The sequence below is a fragment of the Ammospiza nelsoni genome, chromosome 3, assembly GCF_027579445.1.
Source record: "Ammospiza nelsoni isolate bAmmNel1 chromosome 3, bAmmNel1.pri, whole genome shotgun sequence".
Taxonomy (NCBI): domain Eukaryota; kingdom Metazoa; phylum Chordata; class Aves; order Passeriformes; family Passerellidae; genus Ammospiza; species Ammospiza nelsoni.
In genome coordinates, this window is record NC_080635.1 from 5,891,311 (window position 1) to 5,915,051 (window position 23,741).

The 23,741-nt window shown below is 45.4% G+C and overlaps 1 protein-coding gene across 1 annotated transcript in view; it reads left to right on the forward strand.

Moving 5' to 3' along the window:
• TTBK1 (tau tubulin kinase 1) overlaps positions 1-19,858 on the forward strand; it is a 94,116-nt gene extending 74,258 nt beyond the window's left edge. The window contains exons 14-15 of the mRNA XM_059469263.1: positions 16,928-18,528; positions 19,307-19,858. Of these exons, the coding sequence (XP_059325246.1) occupies positions 16,928-18,528; positions 19,307-19,733 (2,028 nt within the window). The 3' untranslated portion in view covers positions 19,734-19,858. The remainder of the gene's footprint in view (positions 1-16,927; positions 18,529-19,306) is intronic.
• The last annotated feature ends 3,883 nt before the right edge of the window (positions 19,859-23,741 follow it).

Below are 23,741 nucleotides of genomic sequence, written 5' to 3' on the forward strand. Positions count from 1 at the left end.
CTCTTTGTTGCTTTGGCTTTGGAAATCCCCTCGCTTTTGTTGCAGTTTGGTTTCCATACGGTGACCACACTTTTCTGTCTCTCTGGCTGTGCCTCTGTTACATGACAGTGGGACTGTTTGTCTGCTCTCCACTCCTAAGCTGCTCCAAATTTTCCTACCTGCCCCCAGAGGCACTGACTGTCAAGTTGGATAGCAAAAATTTTCTTACTGATCCAGCTGTAAATTATGCTGGTTTTAAATTCCTGAAATTTTAGGCAACTGCAGCTTTTCAATGGCAGAGCAGTCCTGCTTCTTGGCCTTGCTTGGAAATGCCTGTGATAACAGATCTCATTTGAGAAATAAAGTGGCCTCAGCTCCTGGTATACAGAGCCCATGAAGCCCTTTGCTAAAACTGTGAATCTCAAAAGAAAAGGGAGATCAAAGTTAATTTAAATTGTCATAAGTATCCTTATTTCCTGTGTTTGCACAAATATATTGCCCTTCTCAGCAGAGTTGCACTGTAAAACACCAGACTGTATGAAGACTTTCTGTAGTCAAGTGAATGTGGTAACTGTCTTCTATTGCCATGAGCCTTTGGTCTCATCTTCTGGGAGAACAGGCAGTGTGGATGTTAAGGTGAAGGAAGAAGGGGTCATTGCTGGTGCTCAGGGCTTTAGGGAAGTGCAAGTCCAAAGTAAAATACTGTGCAGAAAATATACAAGCCTAGGATACAGGCAAGAGAACGTGCAGAAAGCTCAGACAGATGTGAAGATGGGTTGGAGCAAGTGTGGGTGTTGGAAGGAGGTTGTGGCATGGAGGTATCACTGCATGGGTAGGGTGTTTCCAGTGGGCTTTCAAGGAACAATTCCTACCAGGCAGTGCTTTCTGTAGGTATATCTGCCCTACCTGAAGCTCCCTTAATATTAGATTCACCCTCCCATAAGCAGGAGCAGACAGTGCAGCCCCAGACAGGGTGGGTGATGCTTTCTGAAGTTCCTAGCACCTGGCCCAGTGTGTCTGCGTGCTGCAGGACATGGTCTGACAGGCTGACATGCTGACAGAGCATCCTGGGGGTGCAGGGATGGAGATGGGGGGGCAACACACCCTCCTTGAGAAGATTCAGCACAGGTATGAGCAGCCTCTTCCCACAGTCATTCTTGAATCAGTGGCATCAGTTTCTTTTGATTTACCCCAAGAACATGTGTGAACAGGACAGTTTACTGATCAGAAAAAATTTTTACCTGCAATTTTTTCATGAGCTTTATTTTTTTAAAAGGTACTGGCATTGCCAAAAATACTTGGGTTGAATTAACCACTAGCCTAATCCTATTTGGCAGTTCCTTTGTCAAGGACAGATACCAGAAAGAGCAAGGATTTGCTCTTCTCAAAGTGACATGAGAAGGGATGATTTCCTTAAGTAGACTCTGCTCTGATGTTATTTTTTTCCATCTTCACTAGAGACTTTGAAGAACAGATTCCAGAAAAAATAGAATTTGTGAAAGCACTAGACTTAAATCAGTAACTCTTAATAATTTTTGTTCATAGCGTCCAAAACACTGATGTTCGCTTTTCAAGGTCAATTTTAGGAATTGAAGTTACTCTTGTTCTATTTTTGAAGAAAAATCAAACAGTTTTTAGTTTTGCCAGTCAGGAAAGGGAACAAACTGGATAACTGGGTATTTATAAACTCTAAGCCTTTTGTTCAGACAAAAACAATGACAAGCCAATAAGTGGCTCCATGCATAAATTTCAAAGATCAGTAATCTGTCTAATGCTGCTTATCATAATGATACTCACATAAACTTGATGCTGCTTTTCTAAGTTCAAAAATCTGATTTATAAAGTGGTTGATTTATACAGACTTCAGTAAGACTTTCTTCCAGTTAAAATTATTAATAAATTGAAAGCCAACTAGACAAACAAAATATGTTTATATGTTGCTATCTCTTACAAGAGGGGCTGTTTCTCATTAGGACTCCTGACCTCCTACCCTTAACTCAGCACTATTCCATGCCTTTAGTGGCTGTCAAGAAGAACAAAGAAATCACTGAGGAGAAGGTTTGCAGTGACAGAAGGTGGGTGGTTTGATAAAACACTACTGACAGATCAGCTCTGCAGAAAGATCTGAATTGCCTGATAAATTGCTTGTGTTCAAAGTGATGATTGCATCCACACAGGGACAAGGTCATGTTTGGAGTATGAAAGATGTAAGATGTAAGTCACATGTACAGAATGAGAGAAACTGTGCCCTGGGAGGTGCTGTCTCCCAAAATGAGGTGGCAGTTAGGTGAAGTAATTAGCTGCATCTAAGTTCTCACTATGCTGCTGCAGCAAAAAAAAAAAAAAAAAAAAAAAAAAAAAAAAAAAAAAAAAAAAAAAAAAACCAACAAAACAAAAAGAATAAATAAATTCTTCTTTGGTGTATCAGCAGGAAAATAGAAAAAAAATAGAAGAACAGAGGGAGATCTTTTGTGGTGGTGAGATCACTACCAGACATATCCAAGTCTTGTATGGAAATTTCTGTAAAAGATTTTCAAAAGCTAAAAGAGAAGAAGTCATACAAGAATGCTTCTGTAAAAGCTGCCTTGTAGAATAAGCTGGAAGAAATGCAGTCTGTCATTAAATACAAAACTAAAAAGTGACATGATTGCTGTTAGGTGTCTCTGCCTGAACAGAGCAAGAGGGGTTTTGACCTGCCAGGCAAAGATATGAGTCTAAGTGCTGGAAGATAAAATAGCAAAGGTAAACCTAGAAGCAAGATGCTCATTTTAAAGACATAGGTATTTAGTAAACCACTGAAATACATTATTTAAAGACACTGAATTCTTTGCTGTTCAGTCTCTGTAATTGGTTTCTAAATATTGGTTTCCAAACCAGTCCTGTTAAACCATCAAATTTGGGCTCTATACCAGAATAATTGGACATGTTGCTGTCACCTGGGCTTTATGGGAAGTCTTCTTTCATGATCAATATGTCTTTTACAATTTAATTCTGAACAAATTAATTGGTGCTAATGGCTGGAATCCTGATGTTAAAGTATTATGCAAAAAGTATTAAAAATAGTCAATTTAAAGGGGTTTTTTAACATCTTCATCTAATGCTGTATTAATTACTATGGAATCTACATATTGTTGAGGAACAGTTGGCAAATTAAAGAAATGTGAAAAGAGGTCTTTTTTATATATATGAAATGTAATAAATTAATATTGAAACTAGTTGCAGTGCAATTCTAAAAAAAAAATCTTATGTAGATTACATTTATATTGCATTTATTTATTGTGTTTAATTTATAATGACTGCAATTATAAATGTAAATATATCCAAAATCAGTTGGCAAAAAACCCAGCTGATGGAAGGCTTTTGACATGAAAATTGATCATGGGGCTGTGGGCTGAAAAGTTAGTTGCCCTACTTATTTGTCCTTTTATGTTTGGTAGGGTTTTTTTAGTTCTTCAGATGGAAAAAGCCAGTGGGAATCAACACTAGTGAAATAAAATTCCCTTTCAGCATCAGACTCTTAGGCAAATTGGGTTCATCAGAAGGGTCCAAGAATGGGGTTTGCATCCTGAGGGAGATACTCTTCTTTTCCTTCCCGTTGTACATAGCACTTGTTCTGCTCAGAATCCAAATTGGAAATGAGCATTTGCCACTCCCTCACAGAGATCATTGGCATCAGGACAGGAAGCTGTCGCTGGGATCTCATGATCTACTTCAAGTGAGCAAATGTTCATCACTTGTATATACATATAAAAGCCATCTTTTTATATCTTGGCCTCTTGGCTCCTTTCACTTTCTTTCTATGCAGAACGGGAGATGTTTCCAATTTATCGCTCTCTCCTCAGCCTCCTTCCCTCAGGAAGGAGCTAATGAGATATGATTTCTGTGAAAATGTTACTGTAAAAGCTTGGGTGAAGCTAGCACTGGGTAAATGTGGTTATGCCAGCACACATTCACTTTCAGGGGAGGCAGTTCTGGTGGGAGGGGGTTGGCTGAAAATAAATTGCACTGGCACAGGTGCAGTTCTGCAGGTGCCAGTTTTCATTAGGAGTATCCTCTTGATACCCCCCTGATGATGAAGTCCCTGGTGTGAGCCTGACCTTGGCTACCATTCCCATTATTTTTTACTACTGTTAGGGGGCAGGCATGTGAAAGAGTTACAGTGCATCACCTCTCTCACTGTTTAAAGTCTTTTGTTGTAGTAATGACAGAAAGTAAGATAGAAATGCCCTGTAAAACAGCCATATGGGTGGTATAACCCCATCCTTACACTACCTCTTCATGATGTGGTCACTCCTGTCCTACCACTCCTTCTCTTTGTAGTGTGTCTGAACCTGGGCATTGTGGTGGTCAAGGCTGCTGCAGGACTGTTGTTCTTGAAAGGACAAGCTTGTTCAGAAGTTGTGTTTGTTGGGCTGAATGGCAGCTGACACCCCCTCTACCCAGGACGGAGAAGCTGTCCTTGGACAGTGGCCTCCAGGCTGGATTGGGATAAGGCAGCTGATGTTCTCCTCTGGGATCTTCTCCTTGCTCTGTAAGCAGAGACATTGCTCAGCAGCTGCCACCCAGCTTCTGCTCAATCTGAATCTGGATGCAAGGACAGCAGCAGTTGGCTATAGCCCCAGGCTGCTGGTAGGCTTCACATGCCGAACCACCTCACTGAGAAGTTCTCTGAGATGTGCTTGCCTCTTTGTTCCAGTTTGCCTCTCCCATCTCTTCCCCATATGACAAAGTCTTTTTGCTCTGCCTTGGTTTCCTGCGTGTCCCACTCCATGCATTGGTAAACCCCTGGTTTACCTCCATTCCATTCATGGAACCTCATCCTTATTGCATCCCTGGATACCTGCACTCCCTTCTGCCTTTGCCATTCCCAAGAATCCGCAGAGCATGTCGCCTGCACCCATTTCTTATGCATTGCATAGCTCATGGTGCCCCACACAATCCCTGTAGCACTTTGAGCAGCCAAGAGACCTTCCCTCCCTCTGACTTCCTTGGAGGAAACTGCAAAAAATGGCACATTTTGGCAACTGGAGCAGTCTCAGCTCTACATGGAATCTATGTGAAGATCAAACTGTTTAAAGGCAGCTTGATTTCAAAAATGAGTATGGAGGATAGAGGACACCTTCCATTTTCAGGGCAGTTGCATGAGTTTCAAGCCCTGGAATCCTTAGGACTTAGCAGGCTCCCCCCAGTTACTGTCTGCCTCAGCAGCTAAATTTAGACAGCTGGCAATGGTCTTTCCCTTAAGACATGGGTACCATCTGCATTTTCAAACCATGTAAATAGCTGGCTGAACACCCCTTCTGGTGTTGTGAGCATGTCTCCAAGTTCCACTTAAATCAGTGCCTGGTGTCTGTGAGTGAAAAAATGTCGCAGCTCCAGTTGCAAACTCTTCAAGTTCTTCCAAATGGACACTTTTCTGGGCTGGCAAATTGACTGTCCCCATTCTCCAACCTAGGAGCTGGGAGTGTCAGGAGGTTTTAAATCAAATTGGGTGTTTCAAGCAGCCAGGAGAGGGCAATTATAAGTACAACAGAGCTGACACTCTTCATTAAATGTAAACTTTAACACACCAGTGTTTCTTCCTGCTCCTATCTTAAACTGGAGATATCACAGACTGGTGGATTCTTTCTTGGGGATTGGTGTTCTTTACTTTGCCACATATAATGACTGTTCTTCCCTTAGGGAGCCTGTGCCACTGCCATTAGGCCACCAAAGTATCTTGTTGATTGAAACAAGCTCTTTGTTTCTTCTGCCATTCTATTTGATGCCCAGCTCTCCCCAGATGTGTAACACCAGATCCAGGTGTTACACAAGAAGGCAGCATGCCTTTGAGAACCAGTCAACAATCTTTTTTCCTTTTTGCTATATTTTTTAGATACAGAACCCCTGCAAAGGGGCCTGTTGCTTGAAGTGATCAGCCATAATAAGCAAATGTGTTTTCAGCACCTTCCCCAGGCACAGAGGTTGAGTGGCTCTTCGGGAGCTGGGCTGTTTCTTTTCCAAAAGTGGCTCTAAAGCCAGTGAACACACACACTGTTCTTCTAACTCGCCTAGGCTGTGAGCACTCGAGACTGGAAACAAAACAAGTGTCATTTGGGGCACTTCTCTGCTCTGTGCTTCAAACATTTCTTCCAAAGATTTCACTTTGGAGTGGTTATCTACCTCATTTGTCTTTTATTTCAGTAGCATTGCCAGGCTTTGATACCATCTTTGCCTCTGACCACTTTGTCCCAATGTGTGCAGCCTCTTTTGAGAGTCTTGGTGATTTGATTGGTAGTAGAAGCCTTCTGCAGTCAGAAAGACCCTTCTGCAGTCTGGGAAACCAGAGCAAACACCTCAGTTTAGCCTTTCCTGAGTTTATTCCGAAACAACGCTTGTGGTATTCATACCTTCCTATGGGCTCTTAAACTCTAAAGATCTCCAAGTGCTTTATTTTTCCCATGAGTCACTTCCCTGCTGTTTTACATGGCAGAGTCAGCAACAAAAAAAGCCTTTTCAGAACATAAAGCCAGATGTTTGGTTGCACAAAGGGAATTTCAGGAGGCTGAATATTTTTTCATAATCTGCAAATTGTCAGCACAGTGGGTGGGACGGACCTATATACCAAATACAATAAATATCACTGAGGCATTTCTTTGACTGCAAATCACCAGGAACTTCCCTTGCTCTCTCGTGGAAAAAAAATGCACTATTTGAATCTGGTGCTGTGATCCTTTGTAAATAAATCAAGGCAAGAAAATACAACCATTGCTAGTTCACTCCTCTCTTGTAAAATAGCTCAACAATAGGATGCACTGTGAGACTGAAGGTCAGAAAGCATGGAAAGATGTGTTCAGTCCTTTTCCTGTTTTCTAGCATCCTTCCCTCTCACACCACCATCAATCTTTCATGATATGTATATGTGGAGCTTTTAAGAGCTTGACAGCAGCACAAGATTATTCTTGAAAAGAGAAGATTTTCTACTGCTTATCTGGGGGGATTGGTGGCAGATACCAACCATGTTTGTCCAGTGGGTCTGGCATCTCTTCCTTAGGCTTCATGGAGTCTCTGTGGTATCCAGTTACATTTGTATTACAGCCACGCAGTAACTGACGCAGTTCTGCGTCAATAGCTGAATTTATTTCTATTGTCAACTGCTGGGTTGTATGAATGACACATTTTATTAATGGTTGTCATTAAAGATTTATTCTTGACACTTTCAGAACTTTACCTGAAGCTGAGACCATTTTGCTACTTTCACATTGCATAAGAAAGGGCTCTTTTATCCCAATCTATTCAAAAGAGAAGCTTTTATTTTTATTTTTGCTTTTCTTGTTTCCCTTTGGTAAAAATGGGAAAGAACAATTCAAAGATAGCTATCGTATATTTGTCTAGCTCTGCTTGGCAGTAACAGATGGGCTGCAAGAGGCTAGCTGAAAAAAAACAAAATTGCATTTCCTAGCACACAAGGTCTGAAGCCTTTAAAATCATGGATAATTTGCAAACCCCTAAAATCCTGTTATTGTTTATTGTGAAAAAATCGCCTCAGCTATTTCTCAGCTGGAGAACATGGAGTACCTTTTTCTTGACCTGCTTCCCTGTTGAGACTTGTCAGCACTCCCCAGAGTGACTGGAAGAGAACAACTAATTTCTGGAGAGGCTGACCAAAGCAAGCCAGATGTGCTTCCTGATGTCAGTGTTGTCCCCAGGATGGTGTTGGGATGCTTTGTGCTGGAGCTTCCATTTCTGCTTGTCTGTGTGTTTGTGTGTGTGTGCGTGACCCACGCGTGGTGTGCAAACTGTCACACGTGCTCCTGCCTTACAGAAGAGTTTCTGTGCCAGCAGTGGGCCACTTTGCACACCCCCAAATGCTGAAAAGGATGTTGCAAAGAACAAATCTCAGCCACTTACAGAAAGTACCTTTATGGCATCTGGCTCAGGAGGTACACCCGGCCTCCTCTGCGTGCTGCAGGTCTGATTTCAGCAACCTGGCCCAGCCCAGGTCTCTTCATTCAGTGTGTTGTGCATAAATACACAACACAAAAATCTCTCCTTTTGCTGTCAGCCAGTGGCAGAGTGTTCTGGTGATGGGAACAGTGCTGGCACTTGGGACATAATTTATAGTATGCAAACACCTACTTTGGGTAATGTTAAAAGATGAAATAAAACACACAAAGGCTGATCATTGTGGCACTACCTTGCTTTTTGTTGCGTTTTTATGCCACGTGTTTTGTGTTTGGGTCACTATAACACAAACCTGCATTGGCAGTTCCAGGGGACAGCGCAAAGATTAATTTCTGGGAAATGTTTCTAAATGTTATTTGCTGTATTGCAACTTCTTTATATCACACCTGCCATTGAAAAAAAATGATGTTACGATGAATGTACATTTTGAACAAGCTGCTAACCATGTAACCTGGGGGTTGGAAGCAATCCCCATTTTACATTCACTTGCATGTCTTCTAGGGTTCAAAAAGAAAATTGCTTTATGTTTGGAGGTTTTATTTTTCATATGCAAAGTGGTTCAATGAGTTACCTCATCTAGTGCACTTGCCTCGTAAAAATCCCCAGGGTGTCCTCCAACAACTCCAACAAGTTTCTCAGTTTAATTATGAGTGCAATTAATTATCTGGCAACATGAAACACAGTAATGGCAAATTTCCTCTGAACAATTCAGATAAGGAGGATTTCCGTGGGACTCTTGCCCCTTCAGCTTGGTCCTTCCTAGAAAACCCCTACCAGATCAGGTTCTTACTCAGCACTGCTGACTTCTGGTTATTTTTATGACGTAGGAAGATGTTTAGCTTTCAGAATATTCTTCTTCTTCTTTCTTGCTGCTATTAAGTTGCCTTTACAGTTAGGGACTAGAGGAATTTTTGGGTTATCATTTCCTTCCACTTTGCTCACTATTTCCCGAGTCTCCAGTGAGTGATACAAATGAAGTGTTCCCCGTGTCTGCTCAGACAGGGAGCTCTGCTTTGGCTCTCCCTGGAGACACTGGTGGGTACAGAGTTGGGAAGCTGAGTGGCAGGCATCCCACCCTTACAGAGCTTTTGCTTCCATCCAAGACGCTAGGAAAACTGGCACAAACCCAACCCGTGAAAGCACAAACAGGGAGGAGCAGAGCACTTATCCAGCACAGGACTGGATTGTCCTATTCACCTTGGTAAAAAGAATGAAGAAAAAGGCTGTGGAGCGTTTATGGTAAGGTGCTGGATAGAAGAACATCTCTAACATTTATGGTGCTGATTCTTGGAACGTGGAGATCCTGCAAGTAAGCATGGCAGCTCTAAGACCCCTGCTACTTTTACCTCATCTGATGCTGGTTTGAAGAAAGAGCTGCTGCTTCAGAAACTCAGATTCTAGGTTTTTTCCACACACTGTTGTCAATCCTGCCAGATCTCCCAGTCCCGATCAAGCTTAGTCTATGTTGGCAGAGGATAATGTCACTTCCAGGATATGCTAGGGTCCTGATAGTATCCAAATAAAAGCTGTTACAGGGAAGACTGAACTACAGCTCTTGCTGTCTGTGTGCCATCTGCATCTCTCAGGACTAAGGCCTCTTCCCATTCCGAGTGGAACAGTTAACGTCGTATTGAGAACTTGATTTCTGCTTCTCAGACCTTTCAGCTCCCATAAAGAATCTCAGGGACCAGCATATCCTTCCTTTGCATTACCTTGTGTCACCTGTTAGACTTCTGTTGCTGCTAAGCAGGAGAGTTTATTTATGGTTAAATAAACCATATTTAACCAACTGCTACTTGAGTAGGAGGTGAATGTGGGTTTCTGTGGTCGTTGCTACTGAGAGGAGACAAAAGCTGTAGAGGGAACCTGTTGTGCTTCCTGGCTTGCTTGAGAAGCTCCATCTGCTGGGACTTGAGTTTGCTTGAAGCAGTGGATCTCGGTGCAGTCCCCTTCAGGCAGGTCTCCAGGACTGAGAGGTCCTGCAGAAGGGATTCCTCAGGCTGCCAGGAGTCCTCATGGACTGCTGGGGACAGAAGGTTTGCAGAAGCTGTGGAAGTTTGTCTCAGGGGGAAGGCAGCAGGGAGAGGGAGGGGACGCAGCCTGCTGTAGCTTTAAAGGCAGTACTGTGTAGGGATCCATTTAGAAGGACGTAGTTGACTAAAGGGATCCAAAGCTTGTTTTCCTCGAGTCTTTTTATTCTTCCTTATCTAATCCCTTTAGAGCCTAAGGTCAACCCCTTTTTGTACTGCAATAACACTGTAATATATGCTTGCACTAATTCTTCTGGTATACCAAGCATGCAAGACCAATTTAAAGCTTTTTTTTCAGAAGAAAAAGACTGTATTATTGTGTATATAGAAATACTGAGAGAGAATTTGAATTCTGTCTCCTGTATAAAAGCATGCATTGATTACCTGTATGTAGATCATGCTGTAAATGCTGCAGAGTACTGTAAAATCCTACACTTGAAACCACAATGAACAGGCAATGTCATCAAAAACAAATGAAACAGAAGCTGTGCAATGGATTTTGTGCCTTTTTTAAATCCATGTATGTTAATCCAGACAATCGGGAAAAAAACAGAAAAAAAAAAGAAAAAATTAACAAACAAAAAAAAAGCTTGTATACTACCAAAACCTTATTAAAGAATCAAAGGCAGCATCTTGTTGATGGCTGGGTTTTTTATTTGCTTTCTTTCTTCGTTTTTCTACTTCATTTGCTCTGGGAAGGTGTCTCCTGCTCATCCTTGGGTAGGTGGGAGCCCTGCACAGGGAGTTGAAGGAGATCTGGTAGAACAGTGAGAGTTCCATTATTGCTTACATGTGTGATCACTAAAAACTTGCAGTTAAGACACATCTGGGAACAGAAACAAAGTTATGTGACTGTTAGAGATGTGGTTTATGTGCTTGGGGAAGGCCACAATGTGGTTTCAGTTCAAGGCACGTGAAGGCTCAGGTACCTGTGGAAAGTGTGGTGGAAATTTCCCTCATGCAGAAGAATCCCAAGACTCCAGCTGCTCAAAGGCAGAGAGCAGTTTGTGCAGGCAGGTGATGGTCTGGAAGAAAGAGCCTGGGTAAGGCTGTGGTCTCAGAGGTTTGTACAGTGTGTGAGTCCCCTTTCCTCCTGGGAATTCTGTGGAGGGTCAGGCAGGATTCAGAAATTAGTCTGCCTTTGGCAAGGTCCAAAGCTTATCTTCTCCATGCTTCACAGTGTGTTTCAGTTTGCCCCTGAGAGGCTGCTGGTGTGTGGCAGATGTGTGTGTCTGTCAGGCTCTGCAGAAGGATCCAGTGGTGCCATGGTTTATAGCATGGTCTGAAATAGAACAGTGGGTAGAAGAAGTGCATCATTTCCTGAATTTATGTGAGATAAACATTGTGAGGGGTTTTGGGTTTTTTTCCTGTTCCTGGTTGATTTTTGCTTACAAGAGATGGGAGAGAAAAAAATCCCAAATTTTAAAGTAAAAGGGCACATTTATTAGGCTTATATGGGAAACTGTTCCCTTTGCCCACATCAGTGCAGAGCTGCTTGGGAGAGCAGGCTTTTCTGGAGGACACTGAACCCACTCTGTACCATGTGCTGCATTAAGGGTGTAGAAATTCTGACAGAAAATAAACCCACTTGTTCTTGTCACAGACATGTTTTATGAAAAATCCTTTCCTTTAGGATTTTTTCTCCTGAGAATCTGAGAGGCCTCAAGAACAAAATGTAAACATTGATTATCTGCTGCTGTGGAATGCAACAGGTGCATCTGTGATTGGTCTCCTGTGGTTGTTTCTAATTAATGGCCAATCACAGTCAGCTGGTTCGGACAGAGAATCTGAGCCACAAGCCTTTGTTATCATTCCTTCTTTTTCTATTCTTAGCTGGCCTTCTGATGAAATCCTTTTTTCTATTCCTTTAGTATAGTTTTAATATAATATATATCATAAAATAATAAATCAAGCCTTCTGAAACATGGAGTCAAATCCTCGTCTCTTCCCTCATCCTAAGACCCCTGTGAACACGGTCACAACTCTCTAGGGTGACTCCTTTTCCTCCTCTTCCACCTCTTTCATTTCCATCCATACAGATCTTATGCATATTTGACAGATCATTACCTGGCTTATCATTCGTAATAATCCACAAAATCTAATAATTACAATAAAAACTAATACCTAAGATTGTGATAACCAGCAAGTGAAAAACCTAACCTATGCAGGAGCTTGTTTAATGTCCACTTTCCATACTATATCCAAGATCTCTATTTGCTCTTGCTATATACTTCATATGATCCAGTTGTTCATAAAGATCCTTAGTTACATTTGATATGTGAATGGAGCAGGTATCATCGGACAGGCTCACACATCCACACACTGCATTTTCAGGCCACAATAAAAGTCTAATTTTAGTCTGTTCTGCAAAGCCATTTTTGATGTTGCCTGCAATTGTACCTTTCCTTCCTCCAGTGCCACGTGAGCTGCATTAGTCAATGCTTTGATTTGTTCAGCAAGGTTATATAAGATCATTTGATCTGGAATGCCATCAGCTGGGGTGTGAAAATAGCTTCCAGAGCCCACCCCACCACAAGTCCACTTGTCACAAATGTCTTGTTGGTAAAGACAAGCTGGTGGAGAAGCCCCTTGTGCTGCTCACATGGCCAAGAGAGAGGACAAAGAAAAGCAAAAACACAACACAACAACTGAGCCTTCATGATTACAGACCTCCCTCTCCCCCTAAAAAGCAACCAGTGGGGAACAGGGACAAAACCAGAAAACAGGAAAGTACCATTTCTGATTGTCCAAAACCAAAAGTCAATGCTGCTGGGTTGTCTGCTCTACACCACCCAACAGAGGCTCTCCATCAGCAGTGGTGGCTGGAACTGGGGCAGTGGCTGGAGCTTGTGGAGAGAGAAGGGGCTCTGAATTTCTGGGCAGCAGCAGTGAAAAGATCCAAGGAAAATGTCCTCCCCAGCTCCAGAAATAGGGATTGCTTCCAGCAAGAGCAGCCAGAATGGTGTTGGGAAATTCTCTAAAGCCCAGAGAGAAAGGGACAGTGATAATCTTGGGAAGGTTGGCATAAGAAAGATACAGAGTGCAAAGCACTTTTTTTTTGATTACCCAGGACACACATATTGCCATTGGTCTTTTGACTCCCTTTTGATTCATACACACACACAGCTGTTGTAAGAGGCTGCTTCCTCCAAAGGTGACAAAGTGTCAATAATCCCAGTGTGTGTTGGCATCACCATCCCTCTGCAGACCATATTCCATCACTGCTGAGCCACTTGGTGTGCCCCAGAAGTGTGTGCGAGCTCTGAACAAATAATGTCAGGCCTGGTGTCACTGTTAGTCAAAAAAGACAATGCAAGACTGCATTGTGACACTCCCCACACCCTTGGAATATGCATTCCTCATGGTATATTGGTACACATGTCCTGTGGATGATGATAAATCATAGAAATCATTTCCCTATTAGTCACAAATATTAACGGTGGCTCAGGGATGTTGCAGTTCCATGTGGTTGTATTGTTCTTGTGCCACTTCAAACCACATTTTCCTTAGTCAAATTTGTGTGGTTTTTTCACATGATCTCCCAAGTTTTGGTCAAATCCATAGTTAATATTTCCCTAGAACTGGTGAGCTGGGAGACTGAGGGAGATGAACACACAGGGCTTTGAGGAATATTGTGTGTCCATCCAAAAGCTTGGATTAACTGCAGTGTAAGATTTGAAGTGAGACCTGAACTTCCATCTAGTAACTCAACCTCTTGAAGCAATTGACAGGACCATTAGCTTGGGGATATTATGGAATGTGAAATATCCATCCGATTTCTTCCTCTTTGGATCAGTCTTGAACCATCATGGCTGTGAAACATGAGCCATTGCCACTCTCAGTTTCCAATGGGAAGGGGAATGTGCTGAACCATTCTTTCATAATTCCACTGATACCTCCCAGATGGACAGACCACTATAGGTTCCTGAGCAGTGCCTGCAGGTGACACTGTGCCCTCATGAACTACATCTGTGAGGTGGGAAGGTCCCCTCATGATCACACTCTGTCCTCTCTTTACCTGTTCTGCCTGTTTCACGGGGAGACCAGCCCTTTTCAAGATCAGAGCGCCTCATTTTGGTGGCACTGAAAGAATGGGAGCCCAACTCCAGTGGTGTCTCCAACCCTCCTGGCCCCTTTTGCCATAGATTACAGTGAGGCCCATGCCCACTGAGTCCCCATTCCATGTGAATAAGGTCAGTTGGGTGTATGGAGGTGTTGGAACAATCTCAGTTCACTTCCTAACAATTCTAATACATTCATGTGCACTTACATCATTCCCATGATTTTCCTTTCCTCGGTAGTTCATAAAGAGATCAAGCACTAATGAAAAGAAAACATGGTCAAGGAGGGGAGTTATGAAAAGCATGTCCTTCACATCTAGGGCAGTCAGCCGGGTATGAGCAGACCCCATGGCAGTGTCACCATCTCAACAATGTTTGGAACTGCAGCAGTGGAAGTTGCAGTGTTAGCAAAAAACTGTTGACAATCCATGATGAAATACCACTGTTGGTTTGTTTACTGGCCATAAGGCAAGTGGTGCCTCTTTTTTCCAAATCTGTCACCACCCAGTCCTCATTGAGTGCTACTGTTGGTAGGGGGCATTCCTTTACATGCATGAACTTGGGAGAGGGCAGTGGTATTGATGTTTTTAATAGGTTGGTAAGTTTTGCAGACCCTGAACTCTCCCACATTCTTTCAGATTTTATTTCTATCTCTGGCAACCCAGTTGCCTTCTGTTAAGAAACTCTGCAGGGTTCTACCTGGCAGTTTCAGGGTTTGACCAGAAAGTAGGTAGAGTCCTAAAATATTTGTTTGGGCAACACTCACAAGCACTTCAACCTTAGTGAATAATCTAAGACAAGTTTTATTTAGGGACAGAGTGTTAAAGAGGGGAAACATGCAGACTTTGTGGTAAACACATGCTCAGACCCATGTAATGCCACAGGCATTCCTGGACAAGTGACCAACAAGTCAAGAGGAGTCAGAAGTGGAAATCTGAGGTCATACAGGCAGGAAAATGTGGCTGCCTTAGCTCATGGCATAGTTCCTGCTCACAGGAGAGTGAACCTGACAGAGGGCTGCCAGGATGACCAGGAACTAGAAACATCTGACATGAGGAGAGGCTGAGAGATCTGGGTCTGTTCTTCCTTAAAACCAGGATTGGTTGTGGCATCCTTTTTCTTCTTTGAATTGCCTGATGGAGGGAGATTCCATACTCTTCTCAGAGGTGCACAATGGAAAGATGAGATGTCATGGACGAAAGTTTCATGAAAGGAAGGCTAGATATAGGAATTAGATCCTAAACCTCCCAACTTTTTCACCATGAAGAGCCTCAAACTCTAGGAGAGGGTCCCAAAGAGGTTGTGAGATTTCCATCCTTGAAGTACTAAAAACTCAGCTGGATATGGCCCAGCAAAGGGCAGTAAGTGCCTCTTACCTATCCAAGTTCCACATCTGCCGTCCTGATACAAAAGGTAGAGTGGGTCAGTGAAGGCCAAAACCAGGCTAATACAGAGCCATCTTCAGGGCCAGGCTTCAGCTTCAATGAAAGAAGAGGAGCAGCTTTGGATTCCAGTGGTATTGCCAAAACCAGCCTGTGTTTTAAATTATAAGATATAAAAATAAATATTAACTGAATAACAACTTACCACCACTCAGAACAGCTTGGTGCTGCCCACCAACCTATTTGAAATGTCTCTGTTGTACAGGAGCATAAAAATAGTACACTTTTCAGCACCATTTTTAATTGTGCCATTGGACTGAAAAGCCACTGAGGGCTTTTTCTCCCCAGCAGAGACAAAAGGATCCATTCCCATGGCCATGTGAATGTGGTAGCTGTGAGCAGCTCTGGAGCTCACATGGTTAAGTGGGTGCATGTTTAGTTGTGTAGCCTAAATATCCTCTGGCAGTGTCAAATGCCACTGGAAAACGCAGATGTTTGGAGCCCTGCAGTTGATGGTCAGGACTTTTCAAGGGTAACATGTGATACATTGTTGACCAGTTGATTTTATGGAGAGGTCACAGTTTGCAAGCCCTAACAGAATTGTGCTGTAGATTATTTGGTTTAAAATCCACTCTGCAGAGCGGTGCTGATGGGATTTTCATTTGCAGCTGATTGTTAATTAGGCCATGCTTGACAGGCATTTCCTATTTATTTTGGCCTTGTTTGGTCAAGTGTGTGCATGTGTGTGTGAGCTCCTGTTTTTCTGTAGGATCATTTGCAATCATTTCACAGCCTGCTACTGCCACAGGCTGGAGGAACAGTTACCCCACCACCACCTGTCCTGTGTGCCCTTCACTTCTCCTGCTTGGACACCCCAGGGCCTGATGATGACACTTTGTGTGCCAGCTTTCATGACTGGCTGATGATTTCAGTGGAAGCAGAATCCTGCAGGAGACAGAATGAGGAGTTGCTACAGGGATGTGGGAGCAGAAGGGGGAGTGGATGGTGCACCAGGGGAACACAGTAGCACTACAAGTGTTACTGCCCCAGGGGCAATGGTGGATGCTAATGGAAAGTGATCAGGAAATTTATCTAGCCCAGAGGTGCCCCTTCAGTTCACTGGGCATAAAAGCAAGTTGCTAAGTGGTTCCAGTAAGGAAGGAGTGACTATGTAAATATATAAATACTGAAATAAATACATAAACACTGAAGGAGATTGGGAAATGTGAAAAAATCCTGAGGAATTGCTTGAAAATGGTTCTTTTAGGTCTGGGATAAAGACTGCTGACAAAGGAACTTCTTAGGCATGTTTTGTTTCCTTCATTGATAAGTACCTGTGAATCTCTCTAAGGTTTGTATGAATCAAATGATGGAGTGATGACTGCTCAGGCATGTATTTTGGAGCCATGAGATGGATTAGATGCTTTCCATGGATTCTTCCTGCTGCTGTTGGTCCTGATGTGTTCTGTGTCAATGCTGCTGTTTGAATGCTAACTCACCCTCTCCTTTTGTCACACTTGTCTTCCTGCAGGCATACATGCTGAAGTCATTTGAAATAAATGGCCTGCCCAAGGCGGTCCCTTTAAGTTTGCCTTACCAAGACTTCAGAAAAGATATGTGCAACTACTGGGAAAAGCCTAAGTTATCCCAGCGGATAAAGAAAGTTGATTTTTCAAATATTGTCTTGACTGCTCCTTGCAAACCTCTGGAACCTTATCTAGAAATAAATGGAAAAGAGGAGGAGGAGGAAGAAGAGGAGGAAGACTATGAGGAGGAGGAAGATGAGCAGGATGAGGGGGAGGAGGAGGAGGAGGGCAATGAGATTGACATGCACAGTGATTCCAGCAGCGACCTGAGTCAGAAGAGCACGGAGCGCAGCCAGGAGTGCGCACCATCCACGCTCCTGGCTGATGACCAGAAGGGCTCCAAGGGTCGAGCATCCACCGCTGATGGGGACCTGGAGCTGGAGGAAGGCTCAAAAACATTAGTGCTGTTTTCACCAGGTGATCTGAAGAAGTCTCCAGTGGCTGCAGAGTTACCTCCAGAAGTCGATCTGGGCACTCTTGCTGCACTGACACCTCAGAGCGAGCGGCCACAGCCCATGGGGAGCCAGCTGGATGTGTCTGAGCCAGGCACCCTGTCCTCAGTCCTCAAATCAGAACCAAAGCCCCCCGTGGCAGTGGCTACAGCCTCCTCCCCGTTCACCAAAGTGGAGCGCACGTTTGTTCACATCGCTGAGAAGACCCACCTGAACGTGATGTCCTCCAGCGGGCAGCTGATGCGGCACGAGGAGCACGGCCCCCCGGGGCAGTTCGAGGAGGTCATCGTCGAGGAGGAGCTGGAGGACAACCTGGTGCTGGTGGAGAATGGCAGCATTCACTCCGGGCTGGAAGGGGCAGAGACGGAGAGCTGCGCGCTGTCGGCCAACCATGTGGAAACCACCTCAGAGACCGTGGGGGAGCAGCCGGCCCTTCCCAACGGCGTGCCAAAGCTTCCCGAGGAAAAGCCAGAGCCCTCTGGCAAAGCGGTGCTCTCGCTGGACTTGGAAGAGCCTGCCAAGGTGGCTACAAGGGAGCCTGGCCTGGAAAAGGCAGCACCAGTGACAGAGCACCTGAAGCAAGCAGAGACCGTCCTGGAGGCGCCACAGCCAGGCCCCAGGAGGCCGCTGGGCTCGCGGTACAGGAGCCGGATACCCATTTTGTTCTCTGAGGAGGACACTGGCTCAGACCTTTCAACTTCACTTTCAGCCAAAGAAAGGCTTTATAAGAGGGCAAAGCAACCTGACCTGGCTCGCCTGGTGATGGAGAAGAGGCAGAGCCGCCTCCTGCGGCTGGCCTCAGGGGCCTCCTCCTCGGCCTCCTCCAGCGACGAGCGGCGCCGGGCCTCCGAAACCCTGTCAGCCACCGGCTCCGAGGAGGACACCCACGACTCCGATGACTCCATCCCACGGAAGGGAGAGAGGAAGGCTGTGCTGCTGGGGAGGGAAGAGAGAGCCATAAGCACAAGGAGCAGAATTCCTCGTCCCATCGTGCCGGTGAAAACACCGCTGGAGGTGGCGAGGCCGGAGAGCTCCGTGGCTGCTACAGTGGCAGGGCTGGGCAGCTCCCCACAGGATGCAGCCGCCGCCTGCAGGTAAGGCCAAAATGGTGAGAAATGCAAAGAGCTGGGCTTGTTGAGGAGACACAGCCAGGGCTTTGCTCACCTCCCATGACTTCATCCTTTACTCAGCTTGAATGCATAGTCCATCCTTGCTTCCTACAGTCATTTCAGCCCACATTTCAGCCCTCATCTATGTGAAATACTCACCTCTCTGTCTTCTTTTTTTGAAGCCTCTCTTTGCTTGCCCTGGCTTTGAGACCTTTCCTTTTACAAGCCCTTTCACTTGGTCTGGTAATAGCAGATGCCCCTGGTGTTGAGCTCTCCATTTGGCAGCACGGCCATGACTCTGCAGGAGACCTGGCCTCCTGGCCTGACTATTGTGATTAGAGCTGCACGGGCAGCGATGCTACCAGCTGGGATTGCCTCAGTTGGTTTATCTTCCATCATAGTTACCATCAGAGGCCAACTGGTGCAATCTAACTCATGCCCACATTCCCAAATTGTATGTCCTGCCTTGGAAGAGGTTGCTGCATCCATTCTGCATGTTAAGAAGTCCCACATACCATGCCTGCATGTTGACTCAGAGAATGCTGGAGCATCAAGGCAAACACTTAGCAGTTAACTACACTGAGTTACAGGATGGTGTTCAAACTGGTGCCCCATCTTGTTCACAGCATAGGTTCTCCCATCCTGGTGCTGGAGACTCCTTGTAATTGCCTGGCAACATTCATGCCAATCTTGCCAGGAGCCCAAGAGTCCCTTGCAAAATTCCCCTTCATCCTCCCTCTTCTCGCTGTCTTCTTCTCTGCAGGCTTCAGACACAGAGACCAGCTGGAAGTGTCCCATCCGAGGGCCGAACAACCCAGGTACAAAGTCGGCTTCCTTCGTCACCGAGCTCCAGTTCCCTTCCTGCACGGAGCAGCTCGCAGAGGCCCAGTGGTGCATCCCCCCGGAGCCCCGTCCTTCCTTCCAGGAACCCCAGTACATCCCCCAGAAGCCAGCTGCTGCCTCGGAGGGAAAGTCCTTCTCCCTGCCGGCAGCACAAACCAGGGACTGCTCCTCAGCGCGTTCCTCCTTCCCCCCGACCTCAGCCCTCAGCTCAGGCCCCGGGGCCTACAGGAGATTCCCTGCCGTCTCCTGGCGTGGCCAAAAAACGACAAAGAGGAAAAACCCAGACTCAAAGTCCAGCAACCAAAGGAAAGCAGGTGTCCCTGGAAAGTAAGGCAGCTGCCAGATAATGACCTTCCTCTGCGAGCCCAGCAGACTGGGTAACTTCTGCATATAGTATACACTTGAGATGCTGCAGCACAGCCTTCCATGCTGGACCCACGAGTGTATAGCAGTAGCTGTACTTGAATGCTTCACTCACTCTCACCCCACACTGCAATCAGCTCCCAGGGGCCTGGCAGCCTCTGAGCCATGGAGCCTTTCCAAGGGAGACCCCCCAGCCCGCAGCTCACGCTTGCTAACGCACAGCACCCAGCCTGCCCAGTGCCTGACCTGCCTCCCTGCCCAGGGATCCTCCTCCCCGTTAGCAATACCAGTCCTCAACACCGACTCCAGCTGTGGAAGGAGGAGCAGAGGTGACAAGAGCAAGGCCTGCTAAAAGAGGAAGGCTCCCGTCCTTCAGGCAGCTCCTTCCTTTCTCCTTGCTGGGGAAACACCAGCCTTGGTCTCTGCCATCTCCCTGAGTGCTGGCTTGCCTCCCACCACCTGTGTTAGCAAGGGATTGCCACTAGCTTATTCAAGAAGGATGGATGCATCCTTGTGTGCTGAGATAAGAGGAGGGGTAAGGAGGGGAGGGCTCTACTCTCCTTTCCAGAGGTGTCTCTACAGTTGGGAATTGGGAGACAGGCAGGTCGTGCTAGATGCTCCCGCCTGCTCCAGTGTGTCCCACAGAGGAGGCTGTCTGGCATTGCTTCTCAGACACTGCTGCTGTTTCAGCACATGCCTGTGTGGTGGGTGCTTAGGTGGAAGTAGGGATGTGTTGGCAGCTTGCTGGGAAATCAGGAGCTCTTGCTAATTAATGTAGAAGGGAGCACACTGCATCCACATCTGTCACGAATACCAAACTGTGATCTGTGGACATCACATCCCCCAGCAAGGGTGGTTCCTCTCAGCCTGGGTGTGCTTGGTGCCACAGACCTGCAGTGCACCAAACACAGCTCCATTGTGAGGATGTGGATAGTCACTGGATGCCTTTAGCCTGGGTGCCCCCTGCACCTGAATTCCTTGTGTTTTATTGTCACGCTCTTGGTGTTTGTGAATTTTGGCACTGTGGTTGAAAGTTCCCCTACACGGCAGGGTGGGAAATTATTATCCTGTAGTGTACCCAAAAGCTGCTGCTTTGCAATGAGAGGTTTGCTGGCATGCCATGGCCATGTGCATTTCCATCTGAGGGGACAGTGGGTTGAGGGGCAGAGGTGGGGTTTGTATCTTTTCCATGGTGCTCACCTCTGCCATGCATTGAGGATGAACAATGTAAAAACAAGAGCTGTGCTCTTCAAGTAATATTATCTGAGCATAAGCTAACACTCAGCTAGAGCTAAATCAACCAACTGTTTAGCCCCCAGACTAATTAGGAAGGCTTGAAAGTGAAAGCAAGGAGGACTGGTTCCTGTCTGATCTTGATGAGATCTTGAAGTAGACAAAATTCTCCCCACACCTCCCAGAAGAAAACACTCCAGACCCAAATACTTTGTGCTTCACACCATTGTCATGCCTAAAAGAGGCACTGCATGAGACAGAACAAAAATACAGCTGCTCTGTACACCTATTCCTGCAGTTGCAACTACCTGCAAATTTACTCTTTGCAGACAACAAAGCTTGACAGAGGAATCTGAACAGTAATGACCTTGATTCATTTGAACATGAATGCAAACAGTCACACACTGATGGCCATCAAGTTAAGGAATCCTGAAGCTGCTCATATCTCCTGGAAAGGAGTATGAGAGCTGTGACAGGGTGTCAGGGAGAAACTCCTTGCACACCAGAACAGGGAAATGTGTAGAAACAGGAGACAGGAACTACCCCTTCATTTAACAGTCTCAGTGTTGCCAGCACTAAGAATTCATTTCACCCTGCTCAAAGTGTTTTCCATTGATTTCCAAACATGCCTTCATCTTTGCAGAGCAGCACTGGAAGCTCAGAGGAGCTCAGGCTCTGGTCTGATGGACTGAGCTGATGTTGCCATCAAAAGCAACATCCCTCCAAGTTCCAGCTGTTTTGTTGCACAGTTCCACCACATTTACAGTGCAGCAGCTATTTGATAAATGGCTGGAAATGCTGGTCCAGCATAACACAAACTGCTTTGATTCATCACCTTATTTTTCATCTGGTTCATTTCATCACTCTGGTTCACCATTTGGTCCCACAACAGAAGAAGGACACACAGAGATTATGACCACTTCTTCTGGTGGCACTAAAACTTTCTCTGAGTTTGAAGTGTGGGTCAGACTAGAACCTAAGTATGCACTGCAGGTTTAGAAACTAGAAAACAGAATAAACTCAAAGACTGATTCTTTCCAGAAATATAAATCATAATGGGACTCCTATTAATTTATTGAAGGTCTATTAATTTTAGAGTGCTCAGATGGTAAGACTTGGTTGTGAAGCTTTTACCAGTTGATCCATCCATGTCTTAATGCACATGCCAAAAATGACATTGAAAGAGCTTTGAAAGAGGACTACAGGATTATTAACAGGGCTAGCAAACCTGCCTCATCATGGGAAGCCAATAAAGCACAATCAGTGTATCTGTTCAGGAGAAAGTTTAAGGGACAATTTTTGTGGCCCAATGTCAGAAAGGAAGCTCCAGGACAGACACAAGGCTGGGTTGGACAGGGCATCCTGGTCTAGTGGAAGGTGTCCTTTCTCATAGCAGGGGGCTGAAACTGGATGATCTTTAAGGTCCCTTCCAACCCAAACCATTCTATGGTTCTGTGGTTCTGTGGTCTTCCTCTGGCACATGAAAGCAGGGAAGTCAGAACAGCCAAGAACAGCAGATTAAGAAATTGGGCAGGCTTTTAATTGTGAAGCAACCATCCAGTGAAGTCTTTCACAGGACTATGGGGACTTTCTTATTAAAAGTTTCTGTGAAACTGAGCTGTCTTCTAAGAGGTCTATCTACCATGACCCCACCACAAGAAGCAGGCAGGATTCTGGTGGCACCAAGGTATCATCATCTCCCTCTGTGGTGCAGCAGATTCCTGGTCCCACCAGGATACATGCCAAAGCTGGGATATACTGGAGAGCCACCTGGCACGTCCCACAGGTTTCAGAAAGCACAGCTGGACATCAGGCACAGGTCTATGCTGAACTGAGCAGGAGTAATAGATCTGAATAGCTCCAAACCCACTGGTTTATTATGCTTTTTTGCCCCTGAAATTTTTGCCTCAGACAATTTTTTTTATAATATTTTTTCTTTGGTTCTAATCTGGTTGCAAGGAAATTAAAAATATAAGTAAATAGATAAACCATGTTACAGAAATTAAAGAAAAGTTTACATTGAAAGGAACCCTTGGAAATCACCTTGTCCAATTTTGTATTGAAAATGAGACCCTGGATTAGATTATGTAGGGCTGTGTCAAGATGAGCCTTCAGTGTCTCCAGCAAGGAAGATTCCACCACTTCTATGATTTAGTGAATCAAAGAATGGTTGAGGCAAGATGGGACTTCTGGAGGTCATCCACAAAGCTGTTCACAGAGTTGTCTGACAGGGCTGGGCTGAAGGTGCAGCTGGGTCTGTAGAGATCTGAGACCAGCGTGGGCCATCTCTCCTCGTGGTTGTGCTGCCAGACTCCTGCACAGCCCTGCTTCCCAGCTGTCCCTGGCATGAAGGGCAGCAGGAAAGTGCATGGTGTGCCCCAGGCCATGTCCTCCTGGAAGGGGGTGCTCCCATCTGGGCGAGCAGCACACACAGAATTTCCTCTGGGTCCTCTCTTCTCCTGCTGCCCTGTGGGAAAGTTGGAAGGGCACCCACCAAAGCTGGAGCAAACAGAGGAGAACATGTCTGGGGACAAGAAGGGATGAGGCCTGTGCTGTTAGGGAGAGGTCAGGTGTCTGAGGAATGCCAGAGGATCTATTGTGGCCTCACAGGCCATGGTGGGCTGTCCCATCCCGGACAGGTGGGAGAGGCAAGGCCCTGTTGCTCTCTGCTGTGAGTCTGGTGCAAGCTCTGCCAAGCTCGAGGGCACAGTGGGCTGCTCCAGCACTGCTGGGCTGTGTGGCTGTGTCCTTGCAGGTGA